At 37.8% G+C, this 23139-nt stretch overlaps 1 protein-coding gene across 8 annotated transcripts in view; it reads right to left on the bottom strand.

Annotated features, from left to right (window-relative positions):
- Positions 1–4565: 4565 nt before the first annotated feature.
- The window catches only part of LOC124153528 (cell surface glycoprotein 1-like), a 105921-nt gene continuing 87347 nt past the window's right edge, over positions 4566–23139 (bottom strand). For 5 of the 8 annotated variants that reach the window (XM_046526750.1, XM_046526752.1, XM_046526748.1 and 2 more), the window contains 5 exons: positions 20196–20703; positions 15209–16440; positions 11602–11864; positions 10724–10792; positions 4566–8073 (listed from right to left, as the gene is read on the bottom strand). In XM_046526750.1, the coding sequence (XP_046382706.1) occupies positions 7963–8073; positions 10724–10792; positions 11602–11864; positions 15209–16440; positions 20196–20703 (2183 nt within the window). In that variant the 3' untranslated portion in view covers positions 4566–7962. Of the gene's footprint in view, positions 8074–10723; positions 10793–11601; positions 11865–15208; positions 16441–20195; positions 20704–21266; positions 21447–23139 lie in introns of those variants that run through there. The other 3 variants (XM_046526753.1, XM_046526754.1, XM_046526755.1) reach the window with 3 other exon arrangements.

Raw genomic sequence — 23139 nt, 5'->3', positions numbered from 1 at the left:
AGAATTTACCTCAAATATTCGCCGGTAGCGAATCACATCCTACGTAATCAATGATCGTAACGGAATCATAATGAAAATAACAAATTAAAAAATCGTACATTCCCGTGACAGCACGGAAGTAACTACAAATATCAAACTATGAAGGTTATTTTGGAAACGCTTGCTTTTTTTATCACTGAGCGATATATAGAGGGCGACATCATTATTATTTTTTTAAATGGCGGTTAGGCGGGCTGCCGGTAAAATTTCGTAGGCAAATATCTATCTTATGCGTAGATAATGTAGTTCCTATTCGCTGCTGACAAAAATTTCTATAATAAATTTTGTGAACAAATATTTTCAAGTCGCTATTTGATAACATTTTCTAAAATGGACGGGAATTTCTTTAGCGCTAAGATTGTTGAAATTATAACTATAAATAATGGGAAGTTTAGGGTCGTATGATTTTTAACGATCTTTCATAGCATAAAATTAATAGCAGAAAGAATTTTTTTTTAATTCTATCTTGAGTAACCGCCGAAAAAGTTAAAAAAAAAGGTCACCGAAGGCAAAAAAGGGCGGTGGGAAAAAAAGCAAAGATTTTTTTCGCGACTTATTAAATAGGCTTGAAATTACAGAATCCAATATTATGAAGTGCCAATTTTCCGATCCCGCTGACTTCGTATAATCGAGAGTTTACTGGACTTAGGTACATGTATACACTTGGGTGCTTAACAGAATACATATCGATGACTAAGTTCTAACAACACGTATCTCAAAAATAGCAACTTTCCAGGAGAGCTAAAAAACGATAAATCTTTTTTACTTGAGCATTGAAATTAAAAATCAAAAGTTGATAAAACTGAAAAAGATGCATTCATTTGCAAACAAAGAGTTGTGTTTTGCTTGTATTTTACTTTTTGAATTTTATTACACTTTGTTGAAGATACCTGTCTCAAACCGGTCGAATTTGGGATACGTAAATGCTCAAGTTATGATGATTTACGGAATGGTAACGCATCAATTTCAAGAAGCACTTTCACTCGCCGCATCTTGGATAGCTTCTTTAAATTATGGCGAATAGAACGGGCGTGCTTGAAGATGAAGAGTAGCGAACATTTGCCTCTCTTAATTCTCTTGAGTCAGCATTAACCTTTTAACATTCTCATGGTTTATTTCAATATTATCTGAAAACTAAGGAGGACTTCTTGCCTTTGCCGCCATCTTGGATTAATTCTCATAAATAAAAGATATTAGCGCTTATGTAATGGTGGTCAAAATTTACTCATTCATCTAGATGTCATTTTGAGTACTTTATTCTTAATGTCAGTCTCTTTAGTATATTTGTAGCGATGGTGGAACGTGGTACGAAGCGAAGACGGTTTTCGTTGGAGGAGAAGGTGGATATTTTGACGGCCGTGGATCGCGGAATGAAGAAGACGGATGTGGCGAAAATGTTCGATATTCGGCCGTCAACTCTGTCCACGATCCTGTCTCAACGGACCGAAGTTATCAACGCTGCCTCTGAGGGGGCAAACCGAAAACGCCTCATCACCAACATTAATGAGGACCTCGACCAGGCTTTCTTCAACTGGCTATCTCGGGCACGGGCGAGGATGATTCCCATTTCAGGGCCCATCCTGCAAGAGCAAGCTTGAATGGAGGCCCTGAAGTTGGGAATAGATGGCTTCACGGCATCGAATGGGTGGCTCCACAAATTAAAAAAAAAGGTGGAACCTGACCTCATTGAAGATTTGTGGGGAGGAAGCCTCCATGAATCCGGATGTGGTGGAGAGTTGGAGGGAGAATCTAAGTTTTTTAATTGGGGAGGGCTACAGTCCTAAGGACATTTTTAATGCAGATGAAGTAGGATTTTTTTACAATTTGCTTCCTCATTGTACTCTGGCTGTAAAGGTAGAGGCGAGCCGCGGCGGTAAAATGAGTAAGGAACGGTTCACGGTACTCCTGTGCACCAATAGCGACGGCTCGGAGAAGTTGCCTCCGTTTGTGGTGGGTAAATTCGCTAAACCGCGCTGCTTTAAAAATGTTAAAGTGATGCCTTGCCCCTATGGAAGCAGTAAAAATGCTTGGATGACGGCGGCATTATTTCGGCGGTGGTTGGTGGGTGTTGATGCGCGCTTGGGGGGGGAGGGGGGGAATAGAAAAATAATGCTCTTCCTCGATCGGTGCACAGCCCACAACATTGAAGGGCCGGCTTTAAGAAACGTGCGGGTAATTTTCTTCCCCCCAAATTGCACTAGTAAAATGCAGCCCTTAGACCAAGGGATTATTTCGGCAGTGAAGCGGCATTACCGTCGTATGCTAATAGAGTTTTTGATGTGCCGCATGGATGGAAGTGATTGCCGCAATTTAAAGTGGACTGTATTGCAGGCAATGCAGCGGCTTTGCGAAGCATGGAAGTGTGTGACATCAGTCACCATTTCCAATTGTTTTACAAAAGCCGGGTTCGTTGTCAACAGCGAAACCTGCGACACCTCGGCGGAGAGTGATGCCGAAATCAGTGAGGTCTGGCGGGATCTCTCGAAAAAAATGAACTTTGAAGAGTCGTTCGGTGAGTTTTCAGAGGTAGACACCAATTTAATAACCCGCGATGAATCACCCAATCTGCAGGAGGTGCCAACGGAGGAAGTGATGCCTCCGGAAGAAGACGACAACCCCGAGTGTCCCAACTCCGTTACGGTCAGCGAAGCGATGGACTCGATTAAGAAATTTATTTTGTGCACGGGGCTTTCAGAAAGTGTGATGAGCGCGTTTAGAACAGTGGAAGATGCTGTGGCAAAAGAATTGAGGGGAAAGAAATGTCAAGCATCTTTGCTTTCATATTTCAAAGTTGAAAAATAAATTTGTTTTATAATATTTCATTCCTATTTTGTATTATTTTCATCCTTATTCTCACACAAGTTTTCTCCGAGTGACCGACAATGATTCGCATCATTGAAGTAAGTAATTTGGTTTGTGTTTTGCATTACTTCATCATTAGAGTACGGATTGTCAGAACGGATTTTTTTCGTGAATTTAAAAGTTTCCCATTGTTTCTTGGCATAGACTATCATCCAGAAATTTCCACCGGTGTAATATTGCCATTAACTGCCCTGCATTCTCTAACTTCTGATCTGAATGCTATCCTTATTCACGAAGTCATTCTTTTCGGAAATGGATGTAACTAGTGTGCATATTCTTAGTCTGGGGAAAAAAGGTTAGTTCTCGGGGTAACTAGGATGCATTCAATTAGAAAAATACGTAATTTTTCTCAGAGTTTGGAAAAAATTTCCGGCGATCAGTGACTTCCAGAATATAATTTCTCGAAAACTCATTTTTCAAAATCGCGAATTACTCTAGTTGAGAGTTCTCTTGCATGAGGCCTTTCAAGTTGCTTCCTTAACGGCAGTTGCCTATTCAGAGCACGGTGGAATTAATGCCGTTATAATATATTATTTACGAAGTCCGCCACCACAACAATTGTAGTAGAATTTAACTGATTCGACTACTAGAAATGCCACCCGTTAGTCGGTCGACAAAAGCCGCTTTCGTCGTTGTGCTGGAGCGATCTGAATTTAATGGCGATAAAACAATATTTGGGGCTGTAAACGTAAATTTATATTCGTGATGGTAGAAAAATACGCATGAGTCCATCCATTGATTTCATAGCTTTCCAATTTAAATCTTGCAAGTGCATGTACCTACTCTAATTCAACTATTGAGAATAATTGGATCGATTCACGCTCACAGCTATGCGCCCCATATATTTTTGATAACCAATTAAAAAGCACTCCAAGTGATAAAATAATGCAAACTGAGGCTTCTTAAATGTGGTCTATTGCCCGCGATTTGCATCGCAGTTGAAAAAAATCGGCATTGTTTTGAAGTATGCGTAGGTAGAATGAAGATAACGCTTGCAGACTTGCTTCAATTTTCATGCCCCTAGGATGATGCAACGTGCGAATCACCTTCGGGGAGCGAACTGCCGATCAACGAAACGGCGAAATTTCTGTCCCTTGAGTTTTGTATAAGAGAGGTTTCAGTGTAGTGAGCACAATCCAAATGGCAGTCTTAGTTTTCAAAAGAGACCCTTGGGAGTATTTGATGTGACAGCCTTACATGACTCTTTGTTCACATTCACATTGCACAAATGAATGCAAAGTCATCACGTCTTCAGGTGTACACGTATAAAAAAAATTGAGGCTATGAAATGTTTTTTGGCAAAAGGGTGTGAATTATGTCAAGTCTCTCTTCTGTCAGGTGTGCCAGATGGCAACAGGTCACACTCACCTGACAATAAGGTGCCCTAATACCTGTTCATACCTCTTTATAGAAAAAAAATAATAAATGGACTATCTTGACAGAAATTGATGGTGGGCAATTTCCTCATCTGGTTAGTCTGGAGTAATTGATATTTAGAAAGAAGTAATTTCTCATGATGAGTAAATGAAACTCCTGAAATTAAGGCTTATATTGCATGCCACTGCAGTTCGTACACCAATTATCACAATGGGATGATGGGCATCATTTTTAATCCCCTGACATTTCAGTGCTAGTATTGGTTTTATGAAAAAATATACAAGACAATGGATAGTAATTTCAATTTTATTTGATCACTGACTTTCTAATTAGCTGCACATAGTCAATGAATATCACATAGTTTTTTTTTCTTTACTGAATAACAGATACCAGTGATAAAAACAGGCATGGTCAATAAATTTTTGCATCCTTATTGCAGCTTTGTACACTTAAGATATACACTTCAATGCCGAAATCTATGAATGTATCGTACACAAACGTTTTAATATTTGATAGTGATGAAAGCATGAAAAATCATTTGTACAGTTTTTGTTAGAACCATTATGCCTGCATTCCATTCAAAATCTTCACTATTTAGTTTTTCCCCATCTGAAGTTTTCCCTTATGCATTAAATCTTGTATTTCAAAACCTGAAGAGAAATGGTACGCATTCTGTGAGGATATGTACTCATGATTCAGCCTTTAATGGCATGATAATTAATATGGAGGCATTAAAGTGATCTCATAAATGGGATATGTTTTTCTATATCAATCAGTATGTTAAAGCAACAGTACACATATTGCATATTTAACTGCATTTTTTATCATTTTTAGGTGTGTAATTAAACCTTATTGCTCCTGAAATGACATTCTGGAGATATCTCGTGGCATTATGCCATTAATACTGTACTGAGGAATGTGAATTAGTTGTCCTACAGTAGTTGTTTTATTTACACCACTCCAAAGAATTGGTTTGTAGGTCTGTTCATTTTGAAGAGTGCCATTAAATAATAAACTTAGTTAGTAAATATAATATTTAGGTAACAGTTAATTGTGGGTTGTACAGTTAGATTGGGTCTTGGAGGATAGTGAAGTAAAATATATTCTCTCTTGAGAGTGAAAGTGTGAAGTATATTGATTTAAAAGATTTTAATGACTGAGCCTGATTCGCAAAAACCTTTTCTGTGATAGTTACAGTAACAGTTTCAAATCATTCCATACACCATCTATTTTCAGCATTTAATTAGTGTTGTTCATAGTGTCCTTTGAAAATAACCGCATTTGACAAGATATAACTTTTCTTTTACGCCAATCACAATCGTGAAATTCAATTCATAAAATGAGACATAAACATATAAGATAAAATCACGTGAAGGAAGGATCACGGGCAGGCAAAAATCAAACAGTGTATTGATTGTATGTACTTTTGGAAACTTTTAAGAATTTGCACATTTTAGTTTATAGCATAATTTTGCATCAGTTCATAGAATTCTTGTTTTAGTTTTTCTAGAATTTGGCAATTCTGCTTTGGTTGAGAAGCTTTTCTTTCAAATATACTTTGATTTCAGAATGCCTTTCCCTTGATTAGGGTTGCATCTCCTGTACAGTAAACATGGGACAAAATAACAGACTGCAGTCATCTAACCAAACCATAGGGAAAATGCTCTTTTTTTTTTAGAAAATTGTTATTTTAACTGATCTTTCATACCTACAGTTCCCGCCTAAGAAGCCAGCTCATGTTCGTAATTTGGCAGTAAGTTTTGAGCCCTGAATTTTTTTGCTGTAGCTAATATTTTAGATTGTTTTTCCTCTTACCCTGAGACATTATGTCATGAATTGCATCTCTCAGAAAGATTTTTGAGGGAATAAAAACTTGTTGGAGATTTGATAAATATGTACTCCCTCAACCATTTTTACTCTTTTTGGTTATCTAAATATACATAAGAAGGTTTTAATTATATTTGAGAACTGAAAATTAAGTTGAATTTGATTAACCATGTCCCTGGTTGGATATGCTCTCAAATTTTAATACTGCATGTGGTCCTTGGTTAGTCGCTAGGGTATGGGGTGGCTGTGAATGATTGCTTTCTCTCTTCATATTAAATCATATGACACTACTTTATTGAATGTGAATGCTTACAGTGCTGAGATTTCTTAAAATTTATTTATTATGTATCACTGAGGATGTTTTTTTTTAATAAGGGAGGATTGAGCCCTTCTAGAACTTATGGACTTAAAGTTTGGGTGTTTGGATTAGCATGATTTTAAGAAGTGCATCTTCAGCTCAACCACCTCCATTCTTGAACTGAAAACATAGCCATTTTAAAAAATTCAAAGAAGGAAGATAGCAAATTTCTGTAGCTGTACAAATTTTTTTACTGCTTCAATTAACTTGATGGTCTCGTAAATTTATTGATTTTTAGTGGGTAAGTTAGTGCATGGTATGTATATCAAAATCTGGAGTATTTATGTTTCTAGTGTTACTGTGGTTTTATTTTTAACTTGAAGTTGTCTTAATTTTCAAAGCCATTTGTGTTTACTTTACAAATGTGTTGCTTTTTACATTAACAGCTATTTCTTTATTTTGAAAGTGGCTAGTTTCACACCAGGTAGATGTTTGCAGAGACTGAGAAATCAATGATTTTGGAGTGTGTAATCCTGCACATCTACAGTATGAAGGACTGTTACTTATCACATCCCCCAAAGTTTCATTTTCCTTTTGAATAGCCTCTATCATGATCAATGTTTTTTGTAGTCAAACTATAGGATGATCTAAATATTAGTGAAAAGAGAGTGTGATCAGGAATTAACTGCGTGAACTAAATTTGCCTACGTGAACATAGTGGGGTTATAATTTTTGAAAGTAACTTAGCGATAATTCACAAAAAAACCGAGAGTTGCCTCATTTTAATGCTGGACTCAATAAATTGATCATTCTCTCAATAATCAATGTACATAAGTACTTAGCCAAAATTTTGTTAAAAACTTAATACATACATTAGGATGAAGCATTTCACATGAAATTCTTCTTGGTTTTGTAATTTTCCATGCCATTTTCCTCTATGCAGAAAGAAAAATTTTCAACTATCAAGATCGATTGCCAGGTCAATACGGAGAGAAATGGGTATTTATGATAATTAGAGCTCCCCATTTTTTATCCCTTATTATCTTTGGTCGTGTTTATAACATCATGTTTCATCTACACATTAACTGGAAGTAAGCATGGAAATTTACTTCAGAAGGACATCTTGATGAACAATGTCTATCAATGGCTATTAGGATCAGGTTTCTGAAGGATGAGTAGCTGCAAGAGTTATGCTTCACTATGCATCACACATAGCCTTGAATTCCATTTCAGGTACTATAGTTTTTATGATAGACAGTAATGAGAAGGAATGAATTCTGAAATATAGTTAAATATTTCTTAAATATTACATATTTACCAAAGTCATCAATTTACTCATTGAGAGTAAATTTACATAACACTACATAAAATGTACATATACTTTCCAGCACATGGAACTCAACAAAACAGGTCCAGCCTTTTTCTAATATGTAGTACCTTTACATGTTTACATAAAAGAGGAAATAAATTGGTTGTGATGTCAAGAGGGAGATAATTTGCTCCCTGTGCTTTACTGGAAACTTCCCTGTATTCTAAACACAAATTCTTATTTCTCTGGCTCACAACTTTGTATGCTTCACACTGTCAGTCCAATAATTTTGAATGGTCATAGCCTCCAAGCTGTTGAGGAAGGAATCATTATCCAGACTATACATTTCTTCTGAGTTTTCCTGTTGAAACAAACAATGAGAAAAATGACAAAAATGCAATTAGTGTTGATTCATAAGGCCAGAGTGGAGTGAGTGAAAAATAGTATGTGTCACAAAAACTGCTTGCATGTATCACTGAGCAAGACTGATATTAATTTGAAATTTTCCACGAATAGAGAACCTTTTTTGTAAGTAAAATAAAAAAGCTTTAGAACAGAAATGCTCCATGCCAGTGCCAGGTCGTGATCAAGAATGGGCAAGTGACAAGATCAAACTAATCTTGTTTAAAAATTTAATTCACTATCTGCTGGACCGGTCCAGACTCGAGGTGATCTGATCTCCTCTATGGAAGGCCTACAGTGAATCCTTGAAATAGTACCCATTTGCCAGGCTAATTTCATCTTAACTCAGTTTTAAGCTCTTTCAAGGAAGGTAAAAACAATCTCGGACTTCTGTAATGATTTAACTCCATGGCTGTCATCTCTAGGGTTGCAGCCACATGCATGTTTAATAATATTTGAATTGACTTGAATTTGAATTCATAACAGACCTAATGACACTAGGCATGTCTCTGGTGTGAGTTAACCGAGCAGCCTGACTTTATGTTTTCCCCAAGTTAAATGCTTCAATAAGTTTTATCAGTCCTCTTTTCTTGAACTATGTATGAGCCAAGCCCATTGGATGCCAAGTTCATTTTCTTGACATGAATTAGCATTGAACATCTCCTGTCCCCTCTACACTATGTCACATCTGGTAATAATGCTCTTGAGTGAACTCAACACTAAAATTTGTTTTCAATTCCATAAATATCAATTACCATTCATTGGAAACCATATACAATGCAGCATTCAAATTTAATTGCTTGGAAGAAGTTCTCGGTACCATTTCTCAAATGCATTGGAACAAAATCTTATAATTTTTGTTAGCCTCACCCTTATAAGCCTATACACGCAGTGAAATACTGAGAGCATTAACTGAAGCGTGAACTGGAGTGCAGTTTTGGTTTTCCTTTTTTGGAACTCCTAACTTGCAATCATGAAAACTAATCTAGAAGTACCAATGTGTCAATCAATTAGAATTCAAGGAAGAGCAAGAATTCAACTCCCTTGATACATCCCCATCCTTGAAGATACTCCCTTGAATTAATTTGCGAAATCCACACAGCTGTCATTAGAAGTAACATACCCATGCAAAAAAGTTTCTAAAATTTTATTGCCTACATTTATTTTAAAGAATTGGTTTGATGTCAATTCCACTTTTTTATACTTGCTTATTTTTAACCCCACAAACAAAAAGGTATGAAATATTAATTAAAATTTTCTGTACAACCAACTAAAGCTGCAATTCTGGCCCAAGAAGCTACATCAAATTAAGGTTGCACAAACAAGAGTTCTGTGACTAGAGAGGCAGAGATAATATTTTCTACGATGGGTAACCCTTGCTGATAAAGTCCACGAGTGCATTAGTTATTCTGAAGCCCTATGGATGAGGAAATATAACCCAAGACACAAGGTATCATTGGCACAGCACACAACTACACTGGCAGAAAACATTTCCATCTTATACAGGCCGAGCATTAATAGCATCAAATTTTTTTTTACTGTGAGCTAATTATTATCATCTTAATTGACACATTGTTCACCCATAATGTTATACATTTAGTAATTACTACTACCAAAAGAATGTGAGTTCAGGTTATGGTTTTCACTGTACAGCTCGTGTGATCTGAATTATCTTGTACATAATCTACCATATTAGCAGAATTAAGGTGGACTTGGTGAATGATTTTACCTCCTTAGATGAAGAAAATAACTTTTTCCGTCTCTTACTTTGCCAAAAAAGGTAAACGAAGTTTCAAATACGCGCATAACTAAAGATTCAAGCATGTATCAAAAATGGTTAGATTATCTATGTTGCCTCACATTATTTTGGCCACACTACTTCAAGGGTTACAAAATTTTATTTTGTGTACTTGGGCAAGAAGTAAATAACAGCAACCACACCATTAGCACCAACATCTTACTGTTCATTGAAGTGTAAAAGCGGTGGCTGCAAGTGAAAGGCAAGCAAAGGGGATGGAAAAAAATACCTGGCATTAGGTTGAGGGGATTAACCACAGGCTCTGGCTGGCCTACTTACTCTTGGCTGCAGTGGGATGGGTAATAGGAATTTGAGGGGGAAGCCCTAATCATCCAAGTTGTGACTGCAAGAGAAACTGCACGTTTCAAGTTACAGCAAGTTCATCAAAAATTTTCCTCGCGATGAGTAAAACATAAAGTGAATTTTTCATTTTACCACAACAGCATTGGATACCTATATTCTCAACAAGATGCTAAAAAATATTTTCGTTAAACGATATTTTCTAGATTTTATCATATGAAGGGAAGTAAAAAATGAATGATTAACGAATCATTCTAATATGGCAATCTAACTTTCAGATTTGTAATGCCTGAATTCTTCACTCTGAGCTATTCAAGCCAAAGTATATCTAGCAACTATGAGGGTTATTGCATGGGAATGCCTTGGATATGAAATGCTAAATACAAAATATTGCAGGGAATAACAAAGCAAGGTTTATGGAATCAATGCAATTGATTTACAAATCATAGGGCCGTAAAAGGCTAATTAATTATTAGTTTTGTAATGTCTGCAATAAAAATTATGTACATACATGAGGAGATGGAAACATAACTGAATGAACCCCCTCAGGCAGGCTTGTTCCCTTGTTCTGGATGTATATCTAAAATGGGTTTGTAAATCTGTCATTACTTCGTTCTACCTTCAGAAAAATTCTATATGTATTATTCATAGTCAGCTAATTTTCAGGCCAGTTGGAATGAGTTATTTACGTTTATTATTAACTTTAATTTTAAATAAATTTACATGTTAAAAAAGAAGGCAACCCAGGCCAGGTTTAGTTATTGAGTTGTTACTGGCAAAGATACAATGGCTTTATCCACCAAATAGCATTTCAGTATTTTTATGCTGACTGAAAGCAATTCTTCAAAAATTTTAGCGCTCTATTATTTGTACTGAAAATTTGAATGCTGATTTTCACAAATGATACTAATTCCATATTATAGTTTAAGTCAGTGAAATTCATAATTCATTGACAAGTCCCAATGAAAATCACTAGACATAAACAGATTGGTTGATGCTTGTGATTTTTAATACTCATTAATAACCTAACTAAAACTGTTAGTCATCCAGCAATTTCTTACAAGTATTCACAAGGGGATAGTTCCAAAGCCATTCTCATGTATTATTAGTTAAAATTAAAACCATTAAAGCTAATATTTTCACCATAAATATTACATTCATCAATGATATTAGTTCTGCATGATAATTAATACAGAGGCAGGGATTTGTAGCTCAAATTACTCAAAAAAGAAACACAATAAAGGTGTAAGTAAGTAATAACTGAGACCGAGATTCCCTTGTAAATATGAATTTAAAACTTGCTGAGATCAGTGGCAGATTTATGTATACTTTCGAGCGTTCTACTCAATGTGGGGAGTTAGGAAAGGGTTAGGGTTTTGCAGCCTTTACCTTAGCTCTGCCTGGTCGCTGTGGTCTGCCCCCTTCTCCCACCCCCCCACCTCGACCCCCTCCTCGCCTTCCTTGGCTACAACCTCGAGTCAACTCTTTGCCAGACCTTGGCATAGGTCGAGGCACTCTTGGAGGGCCTCCAGAACTCACCCTGAGCGTGTCGTCAATGTAACCACTGGAGTCAGGGTTGCTGCACTTATCGTTTAGTGTCTGAGGCTTATTTGCATACAAAGATCTTCTATACAGCACAAATCCTACTCCACCTGCAAACCAAGAAAAATTATGAGTTATCTTATCTCTCAGTGGTAGACTAAAAGGAATTGTGCCCCTCTCCCAAAGTTTCCGACAAAATAGGAAAATTTTTCAGGGTTTTCCAATGAAAGTATTTATTTCACCTTATTATGGCTGACAGGTTTTATATACCATCAAGGCGGTGCTTAAAGTAATAAACCCTCCCCCCGTACAAAGACCTTAATCCACCCCATCTCCCAGAATTTTTGAAGTATCAGTTGTGGGAAAAAATGAGTCACTTGCTTTCATTTAATTCCCTGATAACTTTTCCCACCAAAACTGAGGAAACAAAGTGGGGAACTACGCTCAGAGTAATATGGTAGTTCTTTAAGTTACTTTTATTCAGCTGGGTGCACTGGATGCAACTGAATTTTAGTATAATAAAAGAAGATTTTCACTATTGGATATTTGGCTTAATATCTATAGAAGTCATTATAAATACACAAAATAAAAGTTATGTGTACCACCGTGATTTGAGGGTCATATGATATCCTTAATACTTTCAGTTCTCAATAATCCAAACAAGCTAAATTCTAAAGCCAACAGACCATTTTATTGTTTTTCGTTTAAATTTGGGAAAAAATTGCAATTAATGAATGATTTTTAAATGTTTCTTCGATTTATTGAGGATTACATCAAATATTATAGTTCGCCAGTTTATTTTATCACTAATATGTTTATAATATGTACTTAAATGCTTATTATTGGATGCGAACTTGATACGATGGATGGATGGATACACACTTCCAGGATTTATTTAAAAAAATGTTGCATCAGGAGTTAGTAAGCACATTCAATGTTGTTTAAAAACTTATGCTAAATATGAGTGCAAATGTTTTTCAGTCTAAGGCCAGGCACGCACTAGCACGACCACGGCCATGACCACGACAGATCTCTGTCACACACCTTCCGACCAGAGCACGACCACGACCACGATAGCAAAACACATTCACCACTTGCTCAGTCGGTATGGTCGGGTCGGAGTGAAGTCGGAGTCAGTGCGCGCCGTGCCATTAGAATGTGTGTAATTTCTGGCCGCAACGACCGCTGTGTCGGGGACGACCAAAATTCAAAAATTTTGGTCGGACGACTCGGGTCTGACCAATGAGTCGCACTTGGCCTAGTGCGCGTCGCTCCATTTGTTGCAATGCTAAAACTGGTCGTGGGCCACTGGTCATGGTCGTGGTCGCGCTAGTGCGCATCTGCCTTAAGAATGTGTCATCAGATTTGAAACAGACTGCACTCAACGGAAGAAAATGGCTGAATGAAGGTCAGACCCATGGAATGAGCCCTGCTAAGTATATTTCTGAGGTATAGGGAATGGGGAAAATTTAAACTCTTGGGGAAGGTCATGGACATCAGAACAATACTGACAATGTATTTCAATTTATGCAAAGAGCTTTATTGATATAAGTGAGAGAGTGAGAGGAAATGATGAAAATGGGGTAAGTAAACAAAGAGATGAGTTGGCGGAACCAGGGATGTACATAAATCGTAATTTTGCTGGAGGGGTCGGTGCGGGACTCCTCCAGCATATTCACTTCTGAGGGAACTACCATCAGTGACAGTACATATAGGTCTAGCCCATATGTAGAGCATAACCTCAGTAACGAGAGGTGATTGTGCCTGTCAGAACACTCTTGAGTAACGTTTGTTAAGTTCAGTTAAGCAATTTCAATCCCTTGGGTTCGCTATAACAAGGGATTACATATTTCTATTGCCACTCCAAGTTCCTTTTGAAGGATTTTTAATGAGGAAATGTCTTCTCTAAAATTAGTTAGTGTGCCCCTCTCACTTTACTTGACCAACCATCATTTATGAAATTTGATTTTTTTACTTAATAGGTATTTTTTTTTGGGATTGGTATTCTAATCCTACTAACTTCAATGGACTATTATAGCAAATACTTCTTATCGAGAAGAAATTTTTATTTCATAATAATAATATTAGAGTCAACAAAAGAGATCTAACACATGCCCTTTTATAAAAATCAGAGTATAGTAAGTATAGGACTCTCATCATACTCTATCCGAGATATAAACTTGTTAGGATCTAAAAAATACCACTTGGACTGAATAGGAAGAGAGAATTCATCATGAAGAAGGTATTGTTTGAAATGTATACTGAAAGAATCATCCATTTGATTAGCCGAATGAAAACAAGCACCAAGTTCAGTCATGCTGATTGAGTAATCACTAATACATAACATCATGTCACTGATTTTGAGGAGTTCACTCTGTTCAATTTCAAAGGCTCGAAGGTCTCATTGTGCAACATTTTTGTTTTTTCGGAAAAGATAGTAGGCGTTTCTGCAACACATTTAAAAGTTGGCACTAACAATTGTTGAAAGAAATCTCAAAATAAACTCTCCAGATTTTCATTTTAACTTTATCATAATTTAAATCTATTCTTTATTGCATCATCAGTGAAGTTGATTCCTTATCACAAGCACAATTAGTAACCTCAGTAAATGCTACAGTCACTGACATTCTCAATTAATATACTTGCAGCAGTATCCTACCCTTCAAATAAGTGATCATTTACATTGTGGAAAAAACTTCTGATTTCTGGCTACGGTATAAAAGCATAATAAAAGTCCCCAAATTTGCTTTGTGATTTATCTCTTTAGCTTTGTAAGCTTTTTTAAGGTTTATGCTTTCTTCAACAGAAAGAGAAGAAGGCAGTAACTTCATTGAAAATGATACTTATATAAAATCAGTATTAATGGCTATATCAGCTATTTTTATTCATACCCACGTATGTTTTGCTTCATGTTAGCAATTAATTGTGAAGTAGAGATGTTATTTTCAGCATTTCATACATAATACTACCATGCCCTTGAAGCATGGATATATATCAAAATGGCTTTTCTCTACATAATATACATATTTATTAACACTAAATTATGAACTCAATTATAGAGTTAATGTGTTTTTGGAAACTTTTTGATGATGAGGGATTGCATATTGTGATGCAAACATCAGATAATTTACATCTACCGGGAACTTAGTGTAGAATTTATAACTAATACTTTGGCATGCATGAACTTGCATTCTACGTATGTATAAAATACCTAATACAAATCAGATAATTTGATTGTGACACAACCTGTCTGTGATGGTTTAATGTTTGCTTGCATCATACCACTTACTCTCTAGGGGTAACTTGGTGTTTTCAAGCAATATTATTACACTCCAAGTTATAGGGAATGTTAAATCTGATGATTTAAAAAAGAACAGATTTGTCATTGGTAAGCCTAATGGCAATTTTTTTCATAAAAATCTCAAATGTATAATATCTTCAATGGACTACTTACCAGCTATTGCCCCAACAAGGAGAACACTTCCTAGGGAGATACCAACAATAGAAGCAGCATCGAGAGCCTTTGGTGCAGTCATCCGCCCTTGTTGGACCGTGGATTGTACATCCACGACCGTTGTGGAAGATTCCTTGCCAACCTTGTCATTTGGAGGCTCACCTTCCTCCCCTCCACCAGTAATTTTATCCTCTGGCCTTGTATTCTCCCCAGACACCCCACCTTCCCTCACAGCCACGGCCGTTGGCACTTCAATGGCGGAAGCACCATCTTCCTCCTGGATGGGTTTACCTACACCTGGAGCACTCTCGCTTGGCCTTATACTTTCGTCACTTTTCAAATCGACGTCCTTGGGTAACGTAGGCCCTATCACAACCTGTGGTTCCACCACTTTCTCCACTTCTTCCTCAATCACACTGGAAGAACTCACTTCACTGGATTGTACCTTGTCGTCCCTCTTATCATTGTCATTTGAATGTGTAGAGTCGGCAAGCACTGGGTCCTTGGGGTCAGGCGATGCTGCACCCACTTCAGCCTGATCTTCCTTCTCCACCACTGCAGACATGTTAATGCTAGAGGAAGACTTTTCTGGACTAGAATCTACATCAAGTTTGGTCGGCATCTCAGTGGTCGGGCCAGTCGGCTCAGATGCTGGGGCTACGCCCTCGGTGGGCTTCGACTCCACTTTGGGCTGCTGGTCAACATGGCTGACACCTATGGCCTTCCCCTCCCTCCCTCGCACAGCTTCCACCAATGGAGGGTCATCACTCGGGACGGGAGTACTGGACAACGAGGGAAGGGCCTCTGGTGGTGCAGATGGGGAAGTGGAAGGTGAGGGGGCAGCCACGGAATGCTCTGGGGAGGGTGTAGAGCTACTCTCGGGGTCTATCGGTGCAGGGGATGAGCCATAAAAAACGCTAGCTGAAGGGGAAGGGGTGGTGACGTAAGATGGAGGAAGGGTCGTCGCGAGATTCGACAGCGAGGATGATGGGGTGGTTGCACCCTCAGGATTGGGGTTCACCTCTGGGGATTCCGTCGAAGGGACTTGGGATGCAGAGGCATGTTGCTTGGATTGGTCTCGAAGCACTCTCCCTCCATCCTCTTCTCCCTCCGGTGCTTGGCTGGGGCTGGCTGATGGACTGTCAGGAGTGCTTCCATCGGATGGTTGTGGTTCCTCACTGGCAGATGGTGTTGGATCCTGAGAGGGGTGGATGGCCGGATGGAGAGGTGAGCTGGAAAATTTGAAGATTTTCATTTGTAAGCGCTCCAATCTAAAAACCTCGTCCTTTCATCAAAACTGGAAAGACGAAACAAAACTGGGGGCTGTTGCATGTTGGAAAATTTCTATAATTTTTGAGAGGAGAAAATTTGTGATATCCACTGTTTCTCTTAAAATTCCTGGCTTTGGCTGTAAGGCTGTGTTAATGTCCAAAGTTTTTTTATAACCTGTAGATGACTCATCAAAGGAAACCAGTCGTTTAGGAAATAAGGAGTGGAAGTTTTTCTTCATTATTATCACAAAATCATTTCATTAAAAACATTGACGGATGAATAATAAATCTAAAAATAATTTTTTTGGAGATGAGCCAAAATTTTATCTTTTCTTTCCCCCAGCTCCTCTTTTTACTATCAGTTCCTCAATGCTATCTTTATCACACAAAGTGAGAAACTTGCACCTACATTGATTACGGAGAAACATAAAGTGCTCATTATCCTTCTACCTCTCATTTAGTAAATTTTTGACAAAAAAATTGTAGTGTAAATTGGCTGTAGTATGATCTCAATGTTAGGGTCATTTTTAAGAGTCCAATGGGTAACCTCATTGTTGTCCCTGACATTATGGCTAGTTAGGATCATGTTATCTGTTTATGTTTAATGGTCAATGGTGAAAAATAATGTAATCCTTCATATTACATTCTGCTATACTCTGTTAATTCTTAACAAGATTAATTGCACTATCTATCCTAATGTTTCCATGAGGCAGTGTAAAGAGGTCCCAAATACAACAAAAAAGTCATTAACATTCTTGAACTGCAACACAAAAAAATGTTATAAAGTCATCCAAAATAATCATATTTATTAAATTATAAGTCTTTTATCTAACAATTTAAAAAACTATTCTCAAATATTGTTCACGCTTAAATTCATCCAATTTTTATTAGACTTTTGAGGGATTTTTTAAATGGAAATGGAATGGATTCAAGGGGGTGAGAAATGAATTGTTAATAGTGGGACTAATTTTAATCCTTTGGAGATGGTGGAGTTCTCTCCTTAGCATGATTGCTGGACTGAGCCCCAAGAGATTCTTCCATACCCTCTGTGCGGAGCATTTTTGTAGGACATTCATTAACCGTTAGTCTGCCGGAACGTTTTCAAGCGTGTTGTATGCTGACTGTGGGGTAAAAATGTTTTTAAACGTTTGACCATTGCTCGACTACCTTTGGCAGTTTCCCAAAATTTTTATTGCCACTCGTGTGGAGCCAAAGTGTACAATCCCTCAATGTAGGGATCGCTAATACAGCTTAACTCTCCCTGGCCAGCCCATACAGCAGGGGGTACCTCCTGGAATTTCCTATCGTACTGCCCATTTTGTACTGTTTCCTTCCTGCTCCAAGCTGTTAATATGCCTATGACAAGTGCCCAAATGTAGGCCCTCCCTTTGGTAAGAAAGAAAGAAGAGTTTCCGCGGATTATAAGGGTTCACTTCTTGCAAGACACTCGGCCAGGCTGGAGGAAAGAATATTTCTTAGTTCTCTCCTGTACAGGCTGGTAGCTAAAATCGCGTAATCCCACAGCGAAAGGGTTAAGAAAGGTCTCGCGGATAACCACACACTTTCAGCCCCAACCTTTTTTGACCCCTCCAAGCGGGACTCTGCATTATCTCGGACTTAGGATAGTTAGGCTCCATCCTTTTTTGGGTTTATAACCTTACCAGTGGCGTTAGTTCGCTGTCAACTTATGATTTTTTGTGTGTATTAGCTACATGGATAATTGTTGCTTGCATTGCAGAGTTTGAATTGCATTCCTCAGTTTTTGCTGTGCATTGTCAAATTTTGAACAAAGCTCCACTGTCAATATTAATGCATTTAATGCATCAATTATTTCGATGTGGATGTTTATTCTGAAATTGAGATATAAGTTAATATTTATGGTACAATTTTGTTTGAAAATTGTTAACACTGATCAAAAGACAAAGAATTCAATCCTTATTTTGTATTTTTTGAGAAAAGTGCAAATATTTATTTTGCAAAATGACTGAATAACAATCGTATGACCGCGGTCTCTTACCACAAAGAGGGGTGTTATGAGATGAGGGGTCTGGGTTCTTGCTCCTGGATTTTGAGGTTAAGGTCTAAGGCTCACTGCATTGGGTCCTAAAACTAAGACTTTGCATACGCATGACCGCCATAAAAGGGGGGAGCAAGTAGCCGGACATGTACAGCATTTGTTCACCTTCACAGGAAAATCACGGACAGGTATTTCTGGCTTTTGTCTCCTGGGTCAAGGTACGTACTGCTGGATATTTCCGGCATTAGTAGTGAAAGGATTAAGACTGGCTGAGCTTGCTACAAAGAATCGATGGTGGAAAAATGTGAGGCATCTGTAATATGTATTAGACAAATCTAATTTATTTAGTGCCAAGTCCAAATAGTGAAATAGCTTCCATTTTTTTGAGCCTTTTCATGAGGTATGAAATTGGCAAAAAATATCCTAAACAGTCAAAATGCCACACATAGTGGTGATGTTTCTTTTTCTCAACAAACTATTCTTTCCATATTAAAGTTTGCTTAAATCTTTCACGTTGTTAATCATAAGATTCATAATGAGCTCCATTCCAATTAGTTGAGTTCAATTTATATTTGCGGCCATGACCCTGACCAATATATAAAGTAAGCTTGATTTCTATTATTCTGATATTTGTTACTAGTTATTATTCTAGTTTTTGCTGTTAATATTAGATGTGGAATCAAAGAAATGTTACAATAATTCCATTAATTCAATATTCTCCATAAATAGTTGCATGTCTATATGTCACGGCGAAGTAAAAAAAATTGAATAAAATTTCCTCAAAATCCAAACGTAGGACATTTTACATAGTCAAAACGGCAGTGAAAAAGGGCTATTAATAATAAAGGAAGCTTTGCATCTTTTAGAGACAAATATCCCATATCACAGCAAAATGATAGATGAAAAGAAACAACGTCCATTGGATATTTGTGTACCATTCTTCCCACGGAGATAACTTTGAAATCACAACTTTGCTACAACAAGGCCTATTTAATACTGATATTCAGATTCAAATGATTTTTGATTGTTTTCCTCCAGAAATGACCGGTAATGTTAACCAAATATGCCCAATCATCAAAATATACTCGTAGTCTGACCATTGGCCACTGAGTTATGTTATCTATAATGAAGTTTCTTAGCTGCAGTTTTTTCCCACTAGAAAATACGTAGAACCTCTGTGACTGGTATCTAAATTCATAATCCATAAATTCAGTCTGATGTCAAATCAATGGAATACCAAATGAATACCCAATCTCTACTTTTTTGCCACCACATACTAAATTTTCCATGCTGGCATTTCTTTTCTAAAACATCACTTTATCAAATGCTGAGAGATTTAGACATCTAATGATAGCCTAATTGCTTTAGAAAAAAATTGAATGTCTTCACATCTGAATTTTCAATTTTATCATCATCAGTCAACTAAAAATTTTCCTCGATGCAAGAATAAAATATGTTTACTATCGCACTCATTTCCCTTTTGTTGGAAATATGTGTGTGATTAGGTGAAAAATTAATGAATAAGAATTATTTGTACATAAAATATGAGAACAATATTTTCCAGAAGCTCTTTTAATGTTGCTACAAACTTTACCCACTTCGTACTATCTGTCAAATTACTATATTTACTCATGTGGCTCATGCATGTGAATGAAAAAGAAACTAATGAAACAAGGATGAAAACTAATTTTACACTCACTTTGCTGCTGCTGGTGAAATTGCAGGGGGAAGCCATGGCATGCCATCTGGTGCATGAAGATACTCAATTTCCCTCTCGGCTTCATACTGTTCCCCTAACTGCAGGAAGTATGGAGGGCGGGGTGCATGATCTTCAAGCCCCCAACCCCTTTCGCCCTCCTCCTCAAGGAACAATGGCACTTCATCCTTCCTCGATTCACTCACACTCTCGTAATCATCATGACCATCATCACTTGGGACACGCTGTCCCTCACCATTCACTGACTTCTCGGTACTGTCATAATCATGGTCTTCACGTTTCGGGACCACAATCGTTGGGGAATCGGCTACAATCTCGGCAGCAACCTTCTCCGCTAGTGTTTGCTTACTGGCTGAGTGTTCATGTCCTAAAGTGGCTGGAAAATCAGCCCCAGGAGCAGTGGGAGGGGAGTTCAATGGAGGCTGTATGCTGTGGATCCCCTCATGTATTGGGATGGCAAATATACCAGATGGCAGCAGGGAAAGAGCAACTGAAACAGAGGAGAAATATTCATTCTTCATTAATAATACTGACCCCAATTTTGAAACAAATTTGATTGACTAGAATTGGACTTAGTGTAGGCTCTTTACATAAAAAAATAAAACTTTCACAGTTTTGATTCATGCTATTTTAATGAAACGACTAATATTTTGGCTGATGATCATTTCCAAAGTGCTGACTATCTAAGGATCAGCATTTTATACCTCTGTCAGGAGTGAAGGAAATGCAAGGGGAAATTACAAGCAAGGAAAATATAGTACATGTGGGTTTAATATTGAACTGTAAACCGTGAAAGTCAATCTATACCTCAGGTTTCACATATCAATGCATGTAAAAATGAATTTCACAATCCCTTGGTAGCACAGTAGCTGATACCAGCTGGGATGTGGCACATATATCACCATGAAAAAAGTTTTCCATCTTGTCTTGATAGTGAGCATCTCAGGGAGAACTGCACCAAATCTTCCTAGCACACAACATGAGATCACCATCAACTGGCCTTCACAAAGTAACGAACCCGAGTAATTTGCGCAAAATGGAAAGCACTCTTACCGATGACGAGCAGATTGAGGAAGGTACGATCCATAGGCCTTCCTCCCCCTGTGAGAATACTAAAACAAAACAGCACTGCCTTATGCAAAGCAATAATCACTCGAGGGAATCAACAGTGTCAGAAGGAGTAGTTTCAGTTCCAGCTCTGGTGACAGTGAGATGACTGCAGGGCACACGACTAATGGGACGAGAGGGGAGAGTTGGATGTGGAGAGGGTGGTTGAAAAATTACCAAGTTAGCGTGAGGGCATGGGGGAGGGTTTGGGAGAATTCCTGCGGCCAATGGGGGAAAGGAGATGTGCTGCATGGAATGAACCCATACAAGAACAGCCGAGGCAGCAGTGGGTGGAGGGGAGACAGGGGTGCAGAGGGGGGTAAAGTCCTCACAAAACCACACCTCCCAACTTGTGGGGCTCTTGTCAGTCTCTTTCTCCCTCGGGGACCTCCTTCCCTGATCCTTCCTCATGACTTACGCCTCATGCCCAAAGCCTCAAGATACTGCGTGAAAGGAGAGGAAGTCTTACATGGTCTGAGGCATATTTTGTTTTTCCTTTCATGAATTCCTAGATCAACAAAGTGAATTATCATCATGATTCACCAGGCTAAGTTACTTCTGTGCCCAACTTTAATGAGATTAGGGGTAGGCATGGTGCATGTTTCTAGAGCAAGAAGGACAAGTGTGGCAAGGGTTCTGAGAAAAGATTTGTACTCCCGAAAGCTTTTTCCCATCACAGGAGCAACATTGTTTTTATCACTCATTTTAAATATTTGACTTAAAGAAAAAACTCAATAATTAATGAGAAAGCTCAATTTTTCAAACCAAAAACATGCTTTGAATTAAATTGAAGGGCAAAATAAAAAAGTAAGTATGATCATCTACTAATGTTACCCATTACGTATGTTGAATTATATTTCTATCTCCTCGCTTTCTTAAAGTTTTGTCCAAGAAAACTGGAATGTACCATTAAAAATACCTGTGATAGACAGGTTACTCATCACCTATGTTGAAATACAGCTTCATTAAAGTAACTGTCTGAATACCAAAACAATGGTATTTTAAAAGCCATGGAGTAACGTTAACTCTATGGACATTCACTTTTCTTATAGTTTCTTCGTTATATTGATGCCTATAAAATTGGACTGATTTTAAGCTTTCAACTTGCAGCATGTTCTCTTTCTCTGAAATGATTGCGTATTTCTCTTTTTCAATGGCTTCTTATTTCAAAAATTGTATCTTTGATTTTGAAATATCTGTGTACCAATGAAACAAGAAATAACGTGATGCATTGTTAGACGAAGAAAAGTGAAAATAAAACATGTCAATAACAACATTATCTCCTTCTCCCCATGCATTCCAAGCACTTCAGCTTTCCCCCGGCCAGACAGACTCTGAGGCCAAGATGAAAACAACAACAGGGATAAGAGTGAGCTGGAGGCCAATTATCATAATCAGATTCCATTTGTCCACTCTCTTTCTCCCTCCTCTCATGGCTGCCCTTGTCTACTCCTTTACCAGAGCTTTCTCAACAGGAAGCACCCTGATGAGAGGCTAGAAATAATGATAGATTCTCGTAGAGTTAACCATGCTATGTATTTAAATAGCTCCAAATAATTGATATTATTAAACGGCAGAAAAAGTTGTTACTATTCTTGTGTACTCAAGTTTTTTTTTTTGGGAGGAGTTTGGTGCCCCAGTGGATAGAGTGCTGGGTTGGCAATCAAAGGGTCCAGGGTTCAAATCTTGGGCAAAACCTTTCAACTCACCAAATAAATTCTCGAAGTGCAAGGTGACCCATGAAAAGGAACTGCCCCTCCCTCTACCCTAAATGTGGAATTCACATGCATGTGGGAGGTATCTCTACCCTTGGTGTCAC

The sequence above is a fragment of the Ischnura elegans genome, chromosome 2 (assembly GCF_921293095.1).
Source record: "Ischnura elegans chromosome 2, ioIscEleg1.1, whole genome shotgun sequence".
Taxonomy (NCBI): Eukaryota; Metazoa; Arthropoda; class Insecta; order Odonata; family Coenagrionidae; genus Ischnura; species Ischnura elegans.
Note: the sequence above shows the minus strand (reverse complement) of the source record. Positions and strands in the feature narration are given on the sequence as shown.